Source organism: Hipposideros armiger, unplaced genomic scaffold (assembly GCF_001890085.2).
Source record: "Hipposideros armiger isolate ML-2016 unplaced genomic scaffold, ASM189008v1 scaffold_230, whole genome shotgun sequence".
Lineage (NCBI taxonomy): Eukaryota > Metazoa > Chordata > Mammalia > Chiroptera > Hipposideridae > Hipposideros > Hipposideros armiger.
This window is the reverse complement of record NW_017731580.1, coordinates 1990888-2015673: the sequence shown is the minus strand read 5'-3', so window position 1 is coordinate 2015673 and position 24786 is coordinate 1990888. Positions and strand designations below refer to the sequence as shown.

General features: G+C 39.1%; 1 protein-coding gene across 1 annotated transcript in view; it reads right to left on the bottom strand.

Annotated features, from left to right (window-relative positions):
* The window catches only part of CAPZA2 (capping actin protein of muscle Z-line subunit alpha 2), a 93362-nt gene extending 80440 nt beyond the window's left edge, over positions 1-12922 (bottom strand). The window contains exon 1 of the mRNA XM_019654772.1: positions 12763-12922. Within this exon, the coding sequence (XP_019510317.1) occupies positions 12763-12801 (39 nt within the window). The 5' untranslated portion in view covers positions 12802-12922. The remainder of the gene's footprint in view (positions 1-12762) is intronic.
* Positions 12923-24786: the final 11864 nt, after the last annotated feature.

Genomic DNA, 24786 nt, shown 5'->3' with positions numbered 1-24786 from the left:
GTGTCACTGGCCCTCATATGTGGGATCCGAACCGGGGCCCTCTGGCATCCCAAGCGAGTTCTTAACCATCGCGCCACTCGGCCGGCCCCCAACTTTTTAATTTTAAATGCAAGAAAAAGAGTTAACAAGAAGAGGTCCCAAGAGTAAATGAATTTCTGAAAATAACTAAAAACATATTTCCTCCAAGTTTCTCTGGCACACATGGAGCTATACTCTACTTACCCCTGGGAATATTCTAGTTTTTTTTCTGCTAGAGCCCAGTGACTTATTAGATCCATTCCTAGGCCCACAGATAAATATACCGCATTACCTACCATCTTCCTCCACATGATACTCGAAATCAAGTCCTTCTAAATCTGAGTCAGGTTCAGGTAAGAGCTATTACTGTATTTCTAAACTGCCATTCTAGATTGGAGCGGGGCTTGGACTGGTTTTGTTGGGAAAGAGTAGCTAGCTGGGAGATTAACTCCTTCTTATCTGTTAATCACTGGCAGCTAATAGGCACCCCTCATAACAATCGCACCAAGAAGTATAGTTTTAAAAAGTTAACCTTTTTAATGTTGGCCTTAATGTATTAATCTGGGCTAAAAGCTGAAAGCACTGTATTTCTTTTCTTCTGCTTGGATCCAAACATTATTTTGTATAAGATATATAAAAGATAAATATAGCATAAAAAGTATGTTCCATTCTGTTGTGCTTCTTGTAAAACAGCAGATAACACAAGTGACTATAAAGTTACTTATACATAAGTTAAAATAGTGTATTCCAAACAATATCCAAAATGTTAGTATACATTAGCCCTGAGGAAAAAGAAATTTCTTCCTATCAACTGCCTGAGACAAAAGTATTTACCGTATTTCCCCATGTATAAGATGCACCGTTTTTTGAAAAATTTGGGGTCTAAAAACTGGGTGCGTCTTATACAGTGGTTGTAGATTTCAAATGCCAAAGATGGAACTGAGGACGCGGCAATATATGAAGACAGTGATTCGTCATCAGACACAGATGAGGACAAGCTACTGGTTGGGAGTTTTGACAGTGATGAGGAGTTGTATGAATTTTATGATGAATAAAACTTGAGTTCAATAACTTTACGTAATACATTTTTTTTCAAATTTCAGGCCCCAAAATTAAGGTGCATCTTATACATAGGAGTGTCCTATACATGGGGAAACACAGTACTCACTGTTGAACTTTATTTTTTTACTTTGTTTTTCTTATGTGCTTAAAAAAAAAAAGCATTCTACAATTCAAAAAACAGGTTAAATAATGATAGTAATGGATAGTAACCCTTAAAATAAAATAAAAATCCAGAGTCCATATTAATGTAAGTGAACAAATGGGAGAAACAGGGCAAGTATTTTATCATAGAATTTCAACTAATAAATAGAAGGAATGACTGAATTAGAAAATCACCTATGGATGCTAAAATTAGTGGGTAAAAGTTATGAGAAAACAACAGGATACTCACATGGTCTGAAAGTATCTTTCCACAAGCCACTTAATTACAAAGGGATACATGGTAAATTTACCTTGAGGAAACCTGCCACACACCACCGTTACTAAATGATGGGTTATCCTAAGTGACAGGAAGCACTGACATGCGCCTCCTGATAGGCTATACCTGAGGACACAAGCCCACTTCTGGGATACTCCTGCCAAAAATTCAGAGGCTGAATGTAATCATGAGGAAATGTTACACAAACTGAAATTAAGAGGCAGTTTACAAAATGACTAGTCTGTACTTTTCAAAGTGTTAAGGTCTGGAAAGACAAACAATGCTGAGCAATCGTTCCAGATTAAAGAAGACCAAAGAGACACAGCAATACACACAATTCAGTATGGTCCCGGCTGGATCCTGCACCGCAGTTGATGAAATGTGAACAGGGACTGCAGGTTAGATAATAGCGTTTAATAAATGTTTAATTTGCTGATTTTAATAATTGTGCTGTGGTTACGTAAGGGAAATCCCTAAACACAGTCAAGAGGTTAGAGGGTGGAAAAAAATTCCTTATTCACTGAGTTTGTGGAGATTGTCTCTAAATTTTTTCTAACTTTAAAGCTTTGCTGTTTGCATTTAGGTCTTTAATCCCCCTGGGATTGATTTTTGTGTATGATGTGGGATGGAGACATAATTTTTATTACATTTTCCTATGGATAAACAAAACATTCTAATACTTTTTGTTAAAATGTACTTTTCCCCACTGGACCAATAATAATAATAATAATAATAATAATAGTATCTTATATATTCAGCACTACTTTTTAAATGTGAGTTACTTCTTGATTTCAGTCAGGGGTATGAAGAACACACGTCATACATACATTTTAATAAATTCCAAAAATCCCTGTGAAAAGTTATCTAAAGAATTTAGCAGTCATCATTCTGATAGTAATCACAAGAACATAACTTGCTAAAGGAACTTCTCAATATTCAATAATAACAGTAGGCAGAAAGAAGAGATAACTATCCTGTTATTACAGAAGCACTAACACTAAGAAAATATCAATGTTAAGTAATGTGACATTAAATTAATATTTAATTTCTTCTCACAAACAGCTTAATTTGTTTAAAGACTTCCAATGGCTATCCACAGAAGTAATGCATAATTCATTTTTTGTACACAAAAATTCTAGCAGGGTTATTTAGGCATGGTTGCAGTTCACCATTAACCATTGTCTCCTTAAAATTAAGTTAAGCAATTTTGGATTGAATAGAGGATTCTAATTACTTGCGTTCTAATTAAGATATGATCATACTTTTGTTCGTTTACAATTGTTTGAACCAACTCATGATTTTTGAGACTGGACAAATTGTTCTAGTTCAGACTTCATAAAAACAAAGTGAATGGGTACTTTTTTGATGTTTCACCTATTGCTAAACATATTTAACTTCATTTTAAATTATCATTAAACATCTATACAGATTGTGTTTGAGGAGGGCTGTTAACTACTTAATACAAATTTTCAAATAACAAAAAACTTATCTTTATTTAACCTACCAAAATAATTTACCTCAAAAGTTCTTTTATGACCCAGCAATTTCATATCTAGGTATTTGCCTAAGATAAATGAATGCATATGTCCACAAAAAAGATGGCACAAGGATGTTCACAGCAGCCTTGTTCATAAAGCCCCAAATGTCCATCAAGAGGAAACTGCTAAATAAAGTGGGGCACTGGTACGGGCAACACCATGAATGAATCTGAAAACCAGCTGAGTGGAAAGAAGCCAGACGCACACCCAAAACACATACTGTGTGACTCCACTTATACGACATTCAAAACCATGGAATATTAATCTATGGTGATAAAACTTGGGAGTATGGTTGAGAAAAGGGTGCAGGGATTGATCAGAAAGAGGCATGAGGGAACTTTCTGAGAGGCTAGAAAACATTCTTTATCTTATTTTGAGTGAATGAATGATTGCACGGGTGTATATAATTGTGAAAATCTATTGAAATGAAGGCTTAAGACTTGTGCACTGCATGGCAGATAAATTAGATCATAACTAAAAAAATGCAAAACAGTCTCATATATATGATAGCATATATTATGATTTTTCCTTTATGTATAAATGTTAATTTAAAAACATAGTAACCATGACAATTAAGGAATGAAATACTAATTATTTTCCAACTAAGTCATAAACTTTTTAATTTTTACTGCTGAAAATCCACAAAAACATATTTATCCAACCTACTGCTTTTCTAAAGAAAAAAATACAGTACAAAATTTAAAGGTAAAATTTTAAGGAAACAAAAATTAAGGACCTTAGGTTTTCACTCTGAATTACAGAAATATGTTGGCATGAATCTATATACTATGTAGGGCATTTGCCTCAGTATCCTTTAAAAATATTGGAACATTCTTGCTTAAATTGAGGGCTCTGATCAGATGTTTTCACTCTACTCACCATGTCCTTTATTGTTGTACAATTTGTAAGAAGGAAATCTCAGTGCTCAGACTGAATAAACTCAAGCTGACCATTCCAAAGTCATCTTTTTAAGAAATCCCACAGCAATGAAATGTTTACATTTTGAATTCCATAGTTTCATCATAGGTTTCACCTGATTTTCAAGGAATATGATATCAAAAAGGGTCACTGTCTTAGTGATGGGTAGTAAAGTTAAAAAGAGCTATTATGCATTTTTCCACTTCAACTGTAAATAGTATTTGATATCATTTCCCATTACTCTAAAAATTGCCTATGCCTTTTTGAGAATTACAAGTAAAATAAGAAGAGAAAAACACTTTAAAAACTATCATATTTAAATAGCTTATGATCAAGTGATCACTACTGCATGTCTGTGTTACAGACAACTTTCCTTAAGGATCTTTTCCTTTGTAATTATCATTTTGAGTAGTAATTAAAAACAGGGCCCACATCACTTAATCTAAAACTAGATCACCTACTAAATTCAACATCAATTTTTCTCTAAATGTTTTTATCATTTATTTAAAATATTAAGAAACCCACAAATCCAAAGTAGACATCAGTAACTGAAAAAGTTATATAAGCTCTTATTTATCTTACATTTTCTAATTTCTTCCTCTTCTCTGAATCATTCCGCTCAGCCCACAAACACTCCTAAATATTTTCTATCTTAAAAAAAGTATCCCTTGGGGCGCTGAGTGGAGCGTTGGTTAAGAGTTGGCTTGGGATGCCAGCTCTGATCAGCAGGACCCCGGTTCAAATCCCACATTAGGGCCAGTGATGCTACCCCTTCTACAGCTAGGATGGTGAACAATCTCGACCTGGAGCTGGGCTGCTGTGAGTCGCCGGTGACGGTGTAGGCTGCAGCCCCTGCTGCAGTGGGCTGCTGATAAGCTACCATGAGTGGCTGGCAGCCGGTGTGAGCGGCTGGCAGCTGGTGTGAGCTGCCAAGAGCCGCCGTGAGCAGCCGTCCAATGGCCGGCAAGTGACTGCCTCACCCGGGAAGAGCGCAATGATAATACCAACATGGGCCAGTGAAGCGATGTCCTCCACAACTAGACTGAGAACAAAAGGACAGCAACTTGTCTGTTCCCCTTCCCCGATTCCCCAACGATGTTCCCCTCCCTCAATTCCCCAATTATTAAAAAAAAAAAAGGTATCCTTAAAATGAAATGTAGTAAAAAATAAAATTGTAATAACATAGTCTTTCTCTTTTGCTTCACTACCAATTTTTTTCAAGAATAAGTTACACTTTCTGTCACCATTTCTTATCCTTTCGTCAACATTTACTAAGCACCACAGTTCAGTAAGATTCAACCCTGGCAGCACATTCACGCCATCTAGGAAGCTTTTTTTTAAAATTAAAGATGTACAGAGGCTCTAGGCCTCTCCCATGAGTGAAGCCTGTGCACCATGTTTGTTTATTAACTCTCCAGTTGATTCTAAGGTGCAGCTAGAGCTGAAATATATGGATGTAATAATATATACTAGGCACTAGTGAAATTTCAAAGATGAATAAAACCCAGGACCTGCCCTGAAGAACACAGGAAACAAGAACATCAGGTAAACCTATTACAATTGGTAAATGTTACAGCAAAGGTATGTATAGATTGCTGAGGGAGCAGATAGGCCAGCATACAAAAGATGATGATGTCTCAGGGTCTGGTCATTGAAGGATGAGTAGTTTACAATGGAGACGAGTGAAAGGCCATTTCTGGAAGAGGGAAAACATATATACACTTTCTAGACCCTGGTAATCTGGATTTTCTCTCTGCTCCCTGCTCCAAACTCTAGAAAAACTGCTGTCTTAACAACCACACATGACTTCTAGTCCACTATTTAAATAGTTGGCCTCATCTAGATCAGCTTTCCAATCTATAAAATGGGAATAACAAGGTTACTCTGACAATTGAGAGATTAGTATAGTAGATATTGGATATACAGTAGTAGATACAATTTGTTTCTCATTCCTTTCTCTTATTCGAAGGCTTTTCTCAATCCTATATTCCTTCTTAGTAATCTCTGCAACACTGGCTCTGCCCCTTCTGGAAATTCTCTTCAAGTTCCATAACATGAGTACTGACTGTGTGCTAGGTACTCACTTCTAGTTAAGGGGTCACTCAACTTCTTCTCTTACTCTTTAAGTGAAAGTATATCCAAAAGTGTATGCTCTCTTCCCTCTCCTCTTTGCTATGTCTAAACTTTCTCCTAAAAAAGCTTATCCTATCTCATGGCTTTAACCTGCAAAGAGAGGATCTCCAAATCTGTAGGAAATCTCGGTGCCTGAGCTCTTTCCCAAGCTCCATTCCTACATTTCCACGTGCCAGACTGTTCATATAGACATTCTGCTAGGATCCCAAACACAATAGAACCTGAATCAAATTCACCATTCCTCCTCCCAGCTGTGCATCCTTTCCTGTGTTCTCTAGTTGTTAGTGGTGGTACCACTTCCCAGTCATCCAGACTTTCACATTCAGTTATCTCTGGTTCTTCCCTTACCCCCCTACATTTACTTACCGAGTCCAGTGGATTCCAACTCTGAAATCTGTTAGCAATCGTTTTTTCCTTCATGTCTTGTGAAACTGCTTTAATTTGGGTCCTAACACTTAACCCAGGTTCCCAACTGTTCTTACTAGCTCCAATCTCTCCTGACCTGTGGTTTTCAATCAGGAGCGATTTGGTCCCACAGGAGGCATTTTTGATCAGCATGACTGCAGGGGTGCTACCGGCATCATGTGGACCAAGGATGCTATTAAACATCCTACAACAAACGCACGCGTAGGGCAGCTCCCACAACAATAAGTTATCCCGCCCAAAATGTCAACAATGCTAAGGCTGAGAATCCCTGTGCTGTTTTTAATCTCTGCATTTCTTACTTGCAAAGTACCTGAGATGTAACTCATACCCACTGCTTCTTCCCACTTTCCTGATTTTTCTTCCTATGTTGTGTACTCTGGTATGACGTTATAGCCCAACTGAAGTCTATCCTCCTAGGCAGAAGTAATTTTTCTGTCTTCTGAATTTCCATGAAATTATTACTTTTTGATCCTGTACAGTATGTATGTTATATATGTCTGATTCATCTGTGAATCTATGGTCTTGCATTGTGTCTACCAAACAGGTGATCAAATCACAAACTTTCAGTTCTAAAACTTAACCTATGGTATCATTACTTCTATTCACAAATACAATTCTCCTTTTCTTCCCTGACCAGTCTGAAATTAGGTTTTTAGATATAACTTGTTTTAGTTAATTGAAATCTGAGCAGAAGTGCAGTGACTCTGTGTGTGTGTGTGTGTGTGTGTGTTGGGGGGGAGGGGGGGAGCTTTAAAAACCAATGTGCTGTTCACTGCATTTCCTTCCCACTGCTATGGGGACTGTGGAAAAAAGGGCTAAGTTTAGACTGAAGTCCTCCAACAGCCTGGAACTACATGACTTCTGCTGCTGACCCACATTAAGATATACACACAATGGCTGAGGAGATGTCATACAAAGCCCCCACCAGCAACCCCACCCCCCACATGCTAAGATGATTCATAATCAATGGAAGATGCATAATTTTATGTACCACTAAAAAAAGGGGAAAATGCTACCAGTTAAATATCATAAGCCACTGATTGTATACGCAGCCTGATGCCAGAGATTTTAAAATATTGAAAATTATGAGCACTGAAATCAATGAAACATGGTATATTTGGTAAAAATAAGGTAGTTTTCAAAAATTATTTCCATTCATTGTCAACAGAAAGTATAGAACTAAAATATGCAAGTTCTCAACCATTAGATTTACAATGAAACATGTAAATAAAAGCAGTTAAGTGAAAGAACGTAGAAATTGTACATCCAACCTTAAAATAAAATTTGTGAAATTCTCCTTTTTTGACAACTGTAGGTGTTTCTATGGAGCCCTTTTTTCTTTGATATGCATGAATCTCTTATAATAAATTACTGCTTTGGGCAATTAGGCTTTGGGGGTCAGAGAATAGTCCTGTAAGTCAATTTTTCCCATCATGCTTTCCACTTAAAATTCACTTTGTACTCTGCTCTAAGTGTTCTTATATCTCATGTTATTACACTAAAATGCAATGCTCTATGTCTATAACTATCTTTATTTTATGCAGAAATAGCTCCCAAATGCACTGAAAACATACTACAAATTTATTTTAATGGCAAAGTCTGCAAATCCCCACTGATACAACAGCTACCAAGTTTCTGCTTGCTGTAGGAATTTTTGCATTTTATTGGTGCAATGATGGAATTCATTCACCTACAGAATATAATTAGGAATGAATATTTTCTACATTAATAGCTCAATGGTTGAGTTTATTTTTTGGTTAATAAGAACACTACTGAGTTTACATTCATTATGATGGAATATAACAACGACCTATGTTGTTTTTATATACAATCAAAATTTCTGAGCCAAATTATGATTTTGTAGTGAGGGCAAAGTGTATACATTGCTATAAAGAATATTTAGAATGTGTAAGTGATTTGAAACTCAGAAAGCACCAGGCATTCCATTTGACTGTCTGAATCTTTAAAATCTATAGCACTATTTTGAAATAAAAAAATTTAGGCACAACAAATTTACCCTAAAAAATTTGGCTTTATATGCTACTTCTACTTTTCATAAAACTCTGATGTTTTCTTTGATTTTCTGAATTCATGGTTCTTTGTTCATTCACTCACTGAACCATTCTATGCATCATGTGCAACATGACAGATACTATAGATGACATTATTTTTGCACTTAGTAACCCCAATAAAATAGGGGGGAAATGACAAGTAAACAAGTAACTATTATTGAAAACTGTGTTTAATGCTAATGATATGTTATAGTATTCAGGAGAGATTAAACTTGCCACGTGATCTGAGCTAAGTCTTGACGGATGAGTACAACTTTCATCTTTCAAAAAAGGGGACAGGCCAGGGAGCAGTATCAACAGTCAAAGTGGTTAAGTCATGAGCAGAGAAAAATGACTACAGCTTACTGTGTTTACTACATGCCAGGCACCATTTATATTTATAACAACTTAATGGACAAGATACTTCCTGTTATATCCCCACGTGTCAGAGGAAACTGAGGCTGAGAGATTAAATAATTTACCCGAGGTGCTAGACATGGACTAGCACGCCCGTCTCTGAATTCACAGCACGATTAAATAAATAACAGTATATCCTGGAAATGCCAGTACTATTTAGGTTACAGTGGAATACAAGACCATGAATACCATTTTCAGGAGCTGGGCAATGGAGGACCCAGCAACTAAAGGTTTGGGAATAGAAAAACAGCAGATTAAAACATGGCTTAGATACAGGAAACTAGAGGGATGAGTCTAGAAAGTATAATAAAAACCTAGCAGTGGAAAAAAGAACAGAAGGGAAAGACCAATATGAGACATTCTTCCAACCCTACTTTTCCTCGAGGCCTTGGCTTTATTTCTTCCTCAGCAAAACAGGTACAATCAATTTGAACTGTTTGTACAGTAAAATTTTATTACTAAACAACAGTAGTTAATTACATAGTAATAGTTAATTTAATAGTCTTGTTAACTGAGAGGTAATAAACCAATTATTAATTAATATAAGTGCATTAACTTTTCAAGCAAGAAATAAATTATTTGTAAAGATACATTTCGATGATGGATGTGACAAGATTTAGAAACTGACTGCAAGGTACAGAGCACAAGGAAAAAAGTTAAAATAAAGCTGAAGTTAAAAACTTGGATGACTAGGGGCGGCCTGTTGGCTCAAGTGGTTAGAGTGCAGGCTCATGGCACCAAGGTTGCCGGTTGGATTCCCAGCCCTCCACAACTATATTGAAACAACTACTTGACTTAAAAACAAACAACAAAAAACCTTGGATGACTGGAATAATGGGAATAGAGAAATATGAGCAGGAGGAGATAGACTTCTGTCCCCCTTTGCGTAGGGGGAAGGAGAGGAGAATTTATGAATTTACTTTTAGGCAGGATCTCTTTGAAGATACCTCACTGTGACAGGACCAGCAGAAAAAAATGTGTGACGGGTATTCAGGAGAGAAGTTAGGGCTGAACTATGTATTTGAGACACATCAACAGAGACACAGTTGAAGCTATTGGATGGATCACTAATCAATGGGGAAAGGTGGGAGGGTCTAGAGCAGCGGTTCTCAACCTTCCTAATGCTGCGACCCCTTAATACAGTTCCTCATGTTGTGGTGACCCCCAACCATAAAATTATTTTCGTTGCTATTCTATAACTGTAATTTTGCTACTGTTATGAATCGTAATGTAAATATCTTTGTTTTCCGATGGTCTTAGGCGACCCCTGTGAAAGGGTCGTTTGACTCCCAAAGGGGTCGCGATCCACAGGTTGAGAACCGCTGGCAGGAAAAAAAAAAAAGATCTCTTCTAACCAGTAATTGTCTTCCTTCTGGAGCTTGGACTGACTTCCTAGATTCTTCTCACCTAGAGAGGGATTGGGGAATGGTTCTTCTCGAGCCTTATGCCACAATTTCATATAATTTCAAATTCACAAAAATGCATTACTGTACAATACAGCTAACCCAGGAATGGAAAACATGACTTTTTTGGCCTAGTTTCTCTATATTAACAAATTTACAATAACGAATGTATTGTCTAACTGAGCCAGACATATGCAAAGTATGGTACCAGATAAGTCTTAACACCTTCCCTTCCTTAGATCTGCAATCAATAATAGAAATTCCAAGAGCTTAAAAGTCTTAAAAGCATATTTTTGAAAATTACAAACAAGGTGACAGAAAGAGTAACACGATTTAAACATTAGTTTAAAAATATCACCATTAAATCCTCTCTGATTCCATATCAAACATCTTCCTCCCGAAAAATTAAAAGAACGTTTCTAACATGACAACGATGTTAGAATTTCACTTAACCAGTTACTTGAATTTAACTCAAAAGTTTGGTCAATATTTTCCTAAGATTAGTATATATAGCAATGAAATCTATATGTAAAACATCTATAGACTAGTCTTACAAAACTCGAAAGAAAAACAAAAACAAATTCCTTCAAATTAGAATTTTCATTTACTCTCAGAACATTGCATTGGGCAAGCTTAGAGAATTAGACACACCCCACCCCTTTTATGGAGCTCAGTGCACTGAGGGTGGGGTAATAAGGAATCTTGTCATCTCATTATTTTAGGCCTTTTCAACACCTGGCTGGTCTGTATTAACTCCCACACTGAGTACTTTCCTCGGCCAGATTTCTAGCGACTTGAGCTACTAACCACCACTTAAGAGTGCTAGAATAAAAACATGACAATCGCTTTAACAAACTTTTCAGCACAACTTAATTTTAAATGTGTGTGTGTGTGTGTGTACAAGAGTATACATTTTCAGTTACCAACGTATAGTGATTTACCAATAATACACATATGAAAACTGCACAGCAACTTTGTGTATACTGGGATCTCTCTGCCGACCAGGTCTCTGGGTTATGAAGAGTCGTGTTGCTGTCCTCATTTTGTTGTTTTATTATAACTTTCACCAAAAAGCACAGAGAAAAAAAAGATTTCCAACACTGAAGATGAGGCTGACTTCAGCACTGACATAGGAAGGAGATGGAACATTATATTTCGGTGCAAGAACACAGGATATAACAACACTTGGAGTGGAGCGTTCCAAATTAAAGTATCCTTAGGCTTACATTAGGATTTCTTAAAACACCATGAGGAGTTTGTGTTTCCTACATGGCAGTACTGCTTTGGGACATAAAAAAAATAAACAATGTTAAATTAAGAGTGGACACTTCAAAAACTGCAATAACCATCTTATTCAAGTTATGTCAATTACTTCTGAGTTTGAGAAAAGTCAAGGTCCTCTCCAGGAAATTTTCAAAATCAGTAGGGTCCCCACCCCACCTCACTGGGGAATGGGGCCTCACAGCAGCCAAAGGAAACGGCAAATAAGAGAGAGCTAGTTCAATGATCAGATTTCTTATTTCAAATGCCTGAGAACTTAAGTCGTTCATCTGGCTCCAATGCTGTCGCACCATTTAAGATACAGTAAAAGGAGTTGCACAATCGCCCCTCTTCGACAGAATTCCTAGCAGGACGCAGAGGCGCTACCAAACCAGCCCCCGGGGGGCTGCTGCCAACCTGGGCAGGAAACAACCACTGGGGAGGGGTCTTTTTTGCCCAAGTCCCCTGCCTCCTAGGGAACACGGAAGCTGAAAGCCTACAGCTAAAGACGAAAAAAGAAAAGGAAAAAAAATAGAAGACAGGCAGAGTTCGACTGGGAAAGGAAAAAAAGCATAGAGAACCAGGAAAGGAAGCATTCTGCTAGTGGGAGGAGGGATTAGAAGGGGGAAGTCAAGGTCTGCTTCCTAAACGGTTTTTTCCTTTTACCCTTCACCCCGGCTACACTCCTCAGCATGGCCGTTGGGCCGGGCAGAGCCCTTGGGCCGCTCGCAGGCCGGGCCGCAGACCCCTTTTACAGTGACTCCCCCAGCCTGGCGCAGGGCCCGCGCGGCCCAGACCCGGGGCGAAGGTCCCCGCGCCGCTGCCCAGCGCGCGCCAGCCCGCCCGTCGCGCCCAGCGCCGCCGCCCCGCTCCCGCTTCCTATTTTCAGAGCACACACCCTACAAGGAGCGGGGCGAGCAGGCCAGGCGGAGACCTGCCCCCGCGCGGGGCCTCGGGTGACTGACAGGGGCAGGCACTTGGGCGCAGCGAGGAGAGGGGGGCAAGGGCAGCCGAGGGCACGGACCAATGCCCTTCGCCGGCCGCCAGCCTCCGGGCTCATACGCCAGGGCTCCGCTGGCTCCCGGGCCGACCGGCTCCGCCGCCCCCGCAGCTCTTACCTTCTCCTCATCAGACAACTGCTCCTCCAAATCCGCCATTTTCCTTCTGGCGACAAACCGCGGCGGCGGCGGCCACCTGACTTCCCCCTTTCCGTGCGGTCCTCCGCGCCGCGCGCCCCAGCCACCAAGGGAGGGGCTCGGAGGCCAGACTGCCGCGCACGCGCCCAGGGAGCCCCGCCTCCTCGCCTCGGCCCTCGAGGCCGAAGTTCGGCGCGCGTGCGCAAAGCCTCGAGGGGCCTGAAGGGGGACAAGTCGCCAACTGCTGCGTGCTGCCGTCTTGTTAGCATCCTGAATATAGGATTCTTTCCCACCAGTGACCATATGGACCTAGTCTGCGACAAGTACATCCTGAGCCCTTGATTATGTTCCCATTAAGGCCTGAACTCTGCCAGCTAAAATGTGAAAAGTGTACGAATAGAAGCTTTTTAAACATTCTGTTTCTTAAAAAATTACTAGAAAAATATTCAGCTTTCATTAAAATATGCACAGAAAACCCAGTCCATAATTGGAAGATTGCTCTTGATGTATTCATTTACTCATTAAAGATGTATTTATTGGTCCTTTATGATGTGCCAGGTACAGTATTAGTCTCTAGGCATATACACTCGCACAATGGTAAGCAAAAACCTGTTTTCAAACCTACACTGAACAGTTGGGGAAGGCGCTGTACTACTGCGGGGGAAGACAAAGTTATGTTAGACATGGATCCCACTCTTGAGAATAGGGTTGCCAGATAGAATAGAGAAAACCCAGTAAAATTTGAATTTCAGATAAGCAATGAATATATATTTTAAGTATAACTATGTCCTATGAAGTATTTGAGATGTACTAAAAAGATGTTTTCAAATTTTACTGGACATCAGTATTTATTTTTGCTAAATCTGGCAACCCTCCTTCTGAAGCCTACATTTGAGCCAGAGAGCCATGATGTAGTCAAAGCTGTATACAGGAACTGGCTAGGAACCTTGTTAAGATGCAGTTGCTGATTCAGTAGGTCTAGGATGGGGCTGGAGAATCTGCATTTCTAACAAGCTTCCTGGTGGCACCAGTGCTGTTGGTCTGGACACCACACTTTGAGTAGCAAGACCTTAAAGTTTAGACAGGAGTTAAGACTAGTCATTATGTTCTACACCTAAAACTAATGCAAAGTTATATATTGATAAAAATATATATTAAAAAGGCTTGATTCAGTAGAAAATTGACAACTTTTGCAGTGATGTAACATTATCAGAAATACCTCTAGAAAGATGAAATCTGACAGCTGTATGTAAACGACATGTGAGAGTACCTTAGAGAGTTCACATGCAAAACACTGTTATTAAGTAATTTACTAAAGGTTCATACTGTGCAAATCATTGTTTCTTATGAATGGAAAGTGAACAGAAACCATGCTATTGAAAAGTTCATAGTCCATTTAGGGAGAGAACAAGTGGGGAACTTACTGAAACATTCAGAAAAAAGCGAGTGTTATATTGAGGATAAATCCTGCAGAGGAGACATGCTAGAGAATAAACCACACGGTTTGGTGAAGGACCTCACTGGATGTAAATCAATAGCATTTTTATTCTTTTACAGTTTACAGGTCATTGTTTCATTGATTTCTCACTGTAAGTCAGTTATGAAGTAAAGTATTTAATCAGCATTACTATACCCATTTTACAGGAGACAAAACTAAGGCTAAATATTTATCCAAGGTTGCACAGCTCCAAAATGTCTGAGTTGGGATTGGAACCCAGGCATCTTATTCTATATCCCATGTTCTTTCTCCTTTGAGATCTTTCTCTCTAAATTCCAGGCGCTCTCCACCAAATAACTTAATAAAAGTGCTTACTCTTCCATCCCATCAATACTATTCACCACCAAATATTGCATCAACAGTACTTCCTTTTTTCTTCTTCTCCTTCTGCTTTTTGGTTTCTGTTTACTCAGCAATACCTAATTTCAATAATTAGTATGCAGTGGGTACTCAGTAACTGTTGTTGCTTGACTAATGGGCTGCCCTCTTCCTCTAAAAACACAACTGGTAATGTTTTGCAATAATTTGAATCAGGCTATGTTTGTACTCATAAACTTAGTGATACTTTACATTCCCATGTGACACAATCAGCAATTATGTATAATTTCTGATAATCCTTTCAAAAATTTCCCAATACCACCCTTTCGATACATTTACAAGGAATAACAGAAATCATGTAAAACTATGAATTCTGGGAAGATTTCAAGCCACCACACAAAATATGTATAAATATGGAATGACCATTATATGAATGAAAGTAAAAATGCGGTACTGTTATTCTTGATAATCAATTATTTTATAACCAAAAGAAACAAAATATTCCTCCCATACACACTTCTTCCTACTGTGTGAGGATTTCTACTACTTTCTCATTTAATTTCTAAACTCACTTTTCTTCTACTTATTAATGCTGTGATCTTGGCTTTCTCAATTAACTGCACCAGAACCTATTTTTTTTAAGTTTTTCCTTTTGTAGTGTTAGTTTTTAAGTTATTTGTATGCTTTTAAATCTACTTTCCTTTGGATGTGTGGATGTGCTATACGTCCTCAATTAGATTTTAAGCTTGTCAAGGTCAAAGGTTACCTAATTTCACAGAATTACAATCTTGGAGTCAATCTAGTGCAAGACTCTCATTTGACAGGTAAGTTGAGCTTTAGATAAATTAAATGACTTGATAAAAATTGCGCCTCTTCCTGATATTATCTGAGAAACGAATGTCCTGATGGTCAGGTTCATGCTCTATCCTTTATATGACATATTATATACGCACATACATATGATATAACATACATGTCTCAATCACATGTTGTATAACGAGATGATAAACATTCAAATTACTGACTGACCACTAAATGGCTGTACCAAATGTAGACTTCATAATAACATATTATTTCATCTCTGTACTGGAAAACTAGCATCTGTAGTTTAAAACTTTGGCTTACCTCACTTCTGAGAAAAACTACCAGTGTTAGACAACTAATATTTTGTTGTTTGTTACTGTCGCATGTTCAATGAACAGGTCTCAAGTAATGTTCTTTATGGCAGTAGAAAAGTATCAAAAATTATGTATATTCTAAAAAGTAATTGTCTTTCTAAATCAAATAATTGCCTAAACTATTGGTTACTTATAGTTAAGTGTGTCTTACCGATAGTCTGTTTCCTTAGCTAGATTTGAAAAGGTCCACACAAATGCTACCCCTGGAAGCCTGACATGGATCACTCTAGAGCTACCAAGGAATTATTGACGAAGCTCGTTCTCAATTCCTCCCCACTTCTGAACATGCTATCCTTCATAACTTGGTTCTTCCCAACGTCACTAAACCCACCTCTGCCACAGCTTGAAATGCACATGTCGTGGAAACACACAAAGCTACTTACTCAGGCATCACACTTTCTTGTGCTTCTGATGAAGCCCTATCTGAAACGTTCTTTGCTACGTATCCTTTAAAATTCCCTTCAGTTATTCCTTTGCCTGTGAAATCTGCATTGACTCCTCTAGCTGAAGCTAGTCATTTCTTCTAGATTCCCACAGAAAGTTTTCTGTGGATTTTTGGTGTGTACTCAAATGGTGAGGTGTACAAGTTTTATAATCAGTAAGTCCTGGTTTCTGGTCTTGGTTCCAGCTCCAGTTAGCTTGGACAACTTGCTCTGGACACCTCAGTTTCTTCATCTATATATTGGAGATAATAATGATACCTCCCTCATATGGTTGTTGTGTGGAATTAATGAGATAGCTTAAGTGCTTAGCACCCACCGCCAGCCATAGCAAAGGCCTCAATAAATGTTAGCTATTGTCGTCGTGTTGTAACACCAGTCTGCTCCTTCACAACATGGCTATGTCTTAATTAGCTGTTTGATAAGTGCAGAGTCGGGCTCATAAGTGCTTTGAAAAGCTTTGTTGGAATGCATACTGATTGAATGACTTTTCCATTTTACATCCCCAAATCGGAGCTGAAACACTGGGCTAGCCACCCACCCACGTGGTGTGTAGAGACTGCCCTAAAATGTGGCTCTGGGTGTTCATAACAGGAAAACAAACACTTTCCCCAGAAAACCCCAAATCATACAAATACTCCTGCTCTTTTCTATTCCACATTCAGTCACCACTTACACATCTCTCTAATTGATTTCCGGCTCCTTAATGTCTCTGTAAAATGTAAGTTCAAGCCTTCAGCATTGTCACACCATGTCCCAAATGAATTATGGGACATGGTGAGCGCTCATGGGGAGTGCCCAAGGGAAGCCTTTAGAGTGAGGCAAGGAAATTCTAAAGCTTCTACTTATTTCAATGAGCTTATCTGAACTATTATTACATCATATACCAGATATACCAAAAAACCCCCCCGAAAAACAAACAAACAAAAACTTGCTTTACCCCTTCTAGCTCCTATTCACTTTCCTTCTTCCCACAGGTAACCACTAACCTGAATCATCATTCACATCCATATTGGTTCTTTTTCAACACAAAACTGTTTGTTTTTCATCTTTTTTATCCACTTAATATGGTATCTAATTCAAAAAGTATTTATGGAATGAATTTATTATGATTTCTTGGCAAAGTCTTAAAAAACAACATGAAGAAAGAATATTAGATTCTTTTCTCACTTTAAAAAACCTCCTTATAGAGCAACATAAATTATGGGGCATGAATGAAAATTAAGTCCAACTCTTTGCCTGGAAAGTTGAAGCAACACAATGAACAGATTTGCTGGTAGAAAGTGAAAAGATAAATTCAACATCTTTAATTTCTTTTTAACCTTAGTGTCTGGTAATACTTTGAATTCTTATTTGGACTCAGTAATAGCCATATAGCAGAAAAAGAAGTTTGTCATTTGTGTTTTTCCCCAGCCACACCAACCTATAATAACACTGTGTTTCTCTAACTCAGTTCTAATCCAGCAAATTGCAGGAGGACTTCCCCATTCCTTCCTCTTGGTTTTTTGGGGGTGCCACAGCGATTCACGTGCACGTATTTGCCTGCCATCCTCCTTTGTCAGTTTACAAAGGCCTTTAGCATCTCTGCTGCTCCCTTGCTCATCAGGCCTCTCCCAGGGTTGTAGCTTTAACATCTTTCCTGATGCACCCTTCATGGGACATATGGCTCAGTGCTCACATCACCTCACCTTCTTCTGTGACTTTAGCTACATCCATCGCAGGGAAGTGCTGGGTGATCCTTGGCCATTGTCCCAGCCTGGGTGGTGGGGTACTCAATTTTCTTCAGTTTGCTCCTGCAAGCGGCTTCTGATGAAGACACTGTAGCAGACACTGAATGCTCTGACCGGATCCCCTTGGATCACTTGGACCCTTTCTGTGCTTCAGGGCTTTTTGCCTCTGCTTCATAGAACCTACAATTATTCTTGGAAGGACTGGCTGCTCTTGGCCACTGGAGCAGCTTTGTCAGCAAGCACAGACCGGGAGTTTAGGTCTGGTGGAATAGTTCTTAACCAAGGCTGTTGGGGTACAAAGCCCCAGCCACCTAGCCTCAGGTCAGAACAACTATGAGGTGTAATTTACATTCCAGATTTCCCCTGAGGGAGAAGGCCAATCTCAGCTTGCCTTTTCCGCCTTTCCTGGGAGTTACTGAGGCATGGAAAGTTGAGAGCGTAGAAGCATGAGAACAGCAATAGGACAGAAGGTGGATTTTGCACATGAGGGCATCCTGGTGCTTCAGACTGGGAGTAGGGAACCAGCTATCAAACTGGGAGGATGGGCCGGCCCAGTGGCGCGATGGTTAAGAACTGGCTTGGGGCGCCAGAGGGCCCCGGTTTGGATCCCACGTATGAGGGCCAGTGACACTGCCCTCTACAGCTAAGATGCTGAACAACAGCTCAACCTGGAACTGGGCTGCCATGAGTCGCCGGCTACTACGGAGTAGGCTGCAGCCCCTGCTGCAGTGGGTTGCCATGGGCTACCATGTGTGGCCAGCAGCCAGCGTGAGAGGCCAGCAGCTGCTGGAAGCGGCGTCCAGAAGCCGGCGACTGATCTGCCTCCCCCGGGAAGAGTGCAATGATGGTGCCAACTTGGGCCAGTGAAGCAACGTCCTCCACAACTAGACTGAAGAACAAGACGACAGCAACTTGTCTGTTCCCCTTCCCCCAATTCCCCAGCACTGTTCCCATCCCCACAATTCCCCAATTAAAAAAAAAAAAACTGGGAGGAACCCCCCCCCAGGGTTGAAGGAGCCTTCAGGATAAGCCTCCGAATGTTGATTTGGAGGGACATTAACCTACTCTTCCTTCAGTAGGATTAGCCCTGGGAATAGAGTGGGGGCTAATTTGGCAGGTGCCTTTAAATGTGGAGGTGAATAGAGAGAGCAAAGCCAGGAACACACCCAGATTGTACTTGACACTGTGCAAAGCAGAAGTGGAAGACAGAGAATCTCAGACTGCAGGACATCATCTGTGTCCTAAGGTCACTTACATTCTGGTTGTGAAAGGCTACAATTCAATACATAAAAAGGTACCCGCAAAAAGCAATATATAAGTGGAAAATCAATGGCACGAATGAGAAATGTTTTCATTATACATATGAGATAGGATGTGTCAAAAATTCAGAAATAATAGAAGTAAAACCAATGAATTACCGAAGTAGTAATTAATAAAAGTTTATTGTACGCACATCAAAAAGACAGTTTGCAAACAGGGAGCTCTCAATCCAAATATGAAATGGGGCTTAGGGGTATATAGTTATAAAGCAGCTTACATAGTGAGAAGACAATGACTTTATTCTTCACAGAGATTGGTTATAATATTAGAGTTTTCTTAAGTGATATCAATTTGGGGAAACATTTCAAGTTTTGCTTCTGATTTCCAAAGGCATAAGCAAGAAATGACCCAGGACAAGTTAGCCTTTCAAAATAAACTAAATGAAGCTTTGCTTGTATGACTAAACTGATTTTGTCTCCTCAGGGAATTTTCAACTTTGCTCTCCATTTGTTTTTTATTTTAACAGATGTAAATCATATTGAAACAATGGATGAAAGGAGGAAATATTCTAAAATTCTATTCTTCTTATGTATTTCTTAATCTGCTATGCTGCCTATCTCATGACTGAAGTGTGAATTTAAAGCATATTACACAATAAATCAACAAACAACAAATGCTGGTGAGGCTGTGGAGAAAAGGGAACCCTGGTGCACTTTTGGTGGGACTGCAGACTGGTGTAGCCACTATGGAAATCAGTATGGAGGTGTCTCAAAAAACTGGAAATGGAACTACCTTATGACCCAGCAGTTCCACTCTTAGGTATTTATCCAAAAAAACCCAATCCAATAAAATATATGCACCCCTATGCTCATTGCAGCGCTATTCACAATAGCTAAGACTTGGAAACAACCGAAATGCCCATCGGTAGATAACTGGATTAAGAAACTATGGTACATTTACACAATGGAGTATTACTCAGCTATAAAGAAGAAGGAAATAGTACCATTTGGGACGATATGGATGGAACTAGAGAACATTATGCTAAGTGAAATAAGTCAGTCAGAGAAAGACAAATACCATATGATCTCACTTATACGTGGATTCTAAAAAACTGAATAAATGAGAAATGTAAACAGAAATAGTCTCAGAGACAGAGGAAAAACTGAGGGTTGCTAGTTGGGAGGGGGTGGGGAGGAAGGAGAAGGGGAAGGGACGAGACAATACAAATTGGTAACTACAATATGGCCTCAGGGATAGAAAAGACAGTCTGGGGAATATAATCAATAATGTTGTAAATATTTTTTAGGGGGCCAGATGGACTCATGTCTTATTAGGGAGACCACTTCATAGGTGGTGTAGAGGCCTGACTACTGCACTGTATTTCTGAAGCCGATGTTGAATAATAATGTATGTCAAGTATAATTATATACACATATAGTCATGGGACATGGAGTAGAGAGTGGGAATGGATTCAATGGAATTGTAATAGACAAGCATGATATCGGGGGTGGGAGGGCAGTAGATGGGGGAGGGGATTTGTTTCTGTGCGAAGGGTGAAAAGGATAACCATTGCATTGTTCTGTACACCTGAAACTAACAATAAAAAATAAAAAAATTTAAAAATGAAGCATATTACAAAGTTAAATTATTATTTATTTTTAATCTTAATACTTCCAAAGAAAATCTGGATTCTAAAGATAAGTGTACATGTGATGGCTTCTTTGGGTTCATATACTAACCACTTCTTAGATGAATTGGATTATTTTAGGAAACAGTTTCCTAATTTCACAATTTAGCATAACAGGACAGAGTAAGAGTTCAACACAGAACATATTATAACAGACTGCTTTGAATGGCATTGAGGAAAGGGATGTCTGCATCTGGGGGAAGTAATTTCCTTTTGTGAGAAGGCATAGTATCTTCAGTTTAACATTTTTGTATTTTACCTTTTGGGAGAATTAGCTGTATGGTTTCTGCTAATTAGCGCAATTATTCTGAGCCTCAATTTCATCATTCATCAAAGGAGAAACAAAGGTAATATTTACCTTATATATTTTGTGAGGATAAAATGATGTATAAATGTATAAAGTATGTAATACTTTACAACTACATAAAAGCAGTGCTATTGAAGTCTATTCATTCACCTTCACTGTGATAACTATAATGAATATATCAAATATTTCCATGAATGTTTAACTTTTTATTTAAGTGAAACATTACAAAGATATTTCCCTCAGTTTGCTTTGACATTGTCCTACCTTGCAATTGTTGTGGATAAAAAAAGCCTTCTCAAATGTAGGAAAGAGTATTCGTTTAGAATGCACAGATTTCAGGCCTCTTTTTTTCACTTAGAAAGTCCAATGATCTCTTCACCTCCCCATCTAATTCAAAGATTTATTGTGAAGCTTGCATAAAATAACATATGAAAGGTGCTTTCTAAAATAAAAAGTGCTGGGTGCATGTAAAGCAGTATCATTAAAGTACATTATATCTTGTAACATCAGTAACCTCATTCATATTTCTTCTGGTTATGTCTCTGAAGTACTCAAGTCTAATAACCCCTGAGCAGTTCTCCAAAAACATTTTTGTGCTTCTGTTATGTATCAGCTGTCTACTAATCATTTAAGATGTAGCAATTAACAAAACAGCCATGGTCCCTGCCTTCATAGAGCATATTATTTAGAGGAGAAACATATAGTAAACAAATAACAATGTAATTACAATTGTGATAAGTGCAATGATAAGCTATATAATATTATTTGAGTATACAGGTTGGGAGATAATTCTCAATGGGTCTTTCACATTTCTTCACATTTTGCAAGCTGACTGACTACCCTTTGTTCTGGAAGATTTTTTGAAAAAGAGTTTGCATAGCAAACAGCCTTGGAAGATAGCATCTCCCTCCAGAGCCAAGCGGAGGCATGCTTACTGCCCATTAGAAAATATTCTGGTTTCTTAAACTCAAGGTTCCACTTCCATAATGCACCCCATTTCAGGCGCAGGCTTCCATCTGAATCCATCTGTGTTGCCATATGAGACGGGGACAAGAGAAGCTAATGCAAATACGCCGATGCTTTTGTTGATGTGTCATGAGTAATAAAGTCCTTTGTCTCTTAGCCAGGGACCTTGTGTTTTCTGCCAGCATCCATGAAACCGGCAGGCTAACTTGTTAGCTTGCAAACAGAATAGAATCACAGACCTGTTATAAAAGGGGATCAATTTTAGGAAGTGACATTTGAGCCTCTTGTCTAGCCTCCCTTTATTTCATTCTTCAAATAAATCTTATTTTACTATAAAATGCTTGAAATATGCATATAAGAATAGCGATTAATATATAAACATCTACATATCCACAGCCAAGCTTTATCAAACACTAATTGGCATTGTGATGTATTTGCTTGAGACCTGATGTTTGTGAATACAGTGTTACATATATAGTTGAGGTTCCCTGAGTCTTCCTCTCTCCTTTCATTCTCTTCTGTCTATCCTTCCTTCCCTAAAGGTAAACACTATCACAAATTCATTCTATGCTGCTTATTTATTCAATAAAATATTTTATTATTTTACCAACAAGAGTTTACATGTAAATGGACGTACAACGTGATCAAGAACGTGGCACTCAAGCACGTATTTCACTGTGTAAAGACAGGACAGTATTGCCACTAATAATGAAGGCTTCCGGAGATTAACTCAACCGCCTCTGGTTTATAATCTGGCTTCAGCATTTCTGTGAATTTACAAGTGCTCTGTCAGAGGAAAAATTAGTGAGTCCTGGGAAACACTGGACCACCATAGTAGGTATTAGAATGTGGGCTGGGGTTGAGACATCTGACAGGAACGAGTTAAGGAGGCAGTGGGCTTCTTTGTGTGTTCTCATCCTAGGTTCTCAATGGCCAATTTCCCAATCTCAGAATTAGGCTGAAGCAGTGTGCTTCTGTGGAGTGAGATGGACATCTTCCAGTGGTTGAAGCAGATGGTCCTTGTCCCCTGGGCATGGAGCAGAAAGCAGGAATTTCATCCATATATGGACAGAACAAGCCAAGTATAGACACAGATCTGAGCCAGGCTCACCTTGGTGGTTAGCCCTCAGATTACAAAGACCATATAAGGGCAGTAGGCTTTTTATCTTGATGGCCCTCAAAATGTCTTATTTCTTGATGCACACTATGCTCCAATCTGGACACGTCCCCTCTGTACCAGGTGCATAGATTTCATGTCATCCTTTCTCATTCTCTTGGAGATTCATTTTACACTCTGTGTTGAATCTGAGATCTCCTATTTGGTGACCGATCCCCTATTCTCTGTATCCAATGACTTCTTTTTTTTTTTTTATTCTTGTATTTGTAGAACATATTGTCCAGAAGCTTCCTGAGAAAAGGTGTCTAAGAAGTAAAATTTTGCAACTGTACATATCTGAAAACATCTATTTGACCCCCATGCTTGATTGATACTTTGGATGTGTATAGAATTAGAGATTGGAATTAGTTTTCATTCAGAATTTTGAAGGCATTGTTCCACTGTCTCAGGTTTTTTTTTTTTTTATTTAACTTTATTGGGGAACAGTGTGTTTCTCCCAGGACCCAACATCTCCAGGTCAAGTTGTCCTTCAATCTTAGTTGTGGAGGGCACAGCTCAGCTACAAGTCCAGTTGCCTTTCTCAATCTAGTTGCGGGGGGCGCAGCCCACCATTCCATGCGGGTATCAAACCCACAACCTTGTTGAGAGCACGTGCTCTCACCAACTGAGCCACCCGGCCGCCCTAGATTTTTTTTTTTTTGTATGTGACTTTCTCTTTGTCCTCAAGTGTTCTAAAATGTCACAATAAAGTTACTTTTGTGGGCCTATTTTCACCTATTTTATTGGGCCCTATGGGCCATTCCAATCTGGAAAATCATGTCCTTCAGTTCTGAGAAAGTTTCTTATGTGGTTCATTGATGATTTTCCTTTTTCCTCTCTCTGTACTTTCCTTCTGTAACTCCAGGTATTTGTGTGTTCTACCTCCTGGGTTGGTGCTCTATTTTTTTATTTTTAATCTTTTATTTCTTATAATTACATATTTCCTTTTTTGTCCTACTTTTACAGTAACAGCCCTGACTCACCTGACTACTGCGTTTTTTCTATTATTTGTTATCTGATCATACTTATGAATGTTTGACTAACCAGTTAAGCTTTACTTTAGGAATATCTAATCGGGCCATTTTATGACTCTCATTTTATTTTGGTCAGAATTCTCAGAGCACACTGTACCAATTGCTTGCCAGAAGAGGAAAGGCCTGGCTAAGAGTGTTTTAGAAGTCAAGTAGAGCAAGAAGGCTGGATGCCTCAGCGTTCACCATCCGGATATTCCTTTAATTCCTACTTTTGCATGATTTCTTTCTCCTCCACTGTTTTTGGTATCCTCCAGGCCTGAATCCCTTTATTTTATTCTCCCCCGAGAATAAATGTCTAGACTTCTGCCAGGGTGGGGACGGGACCGGGGTTCGGCAGCCGCAGCCGCAGAAGGGGCCAAGGGTCTACCTGCTTTTCGGTCTTCATCTGGTCCTTCTGAGTTGGGGCCCCGCCCCACCCCGCCCCACCCTCAC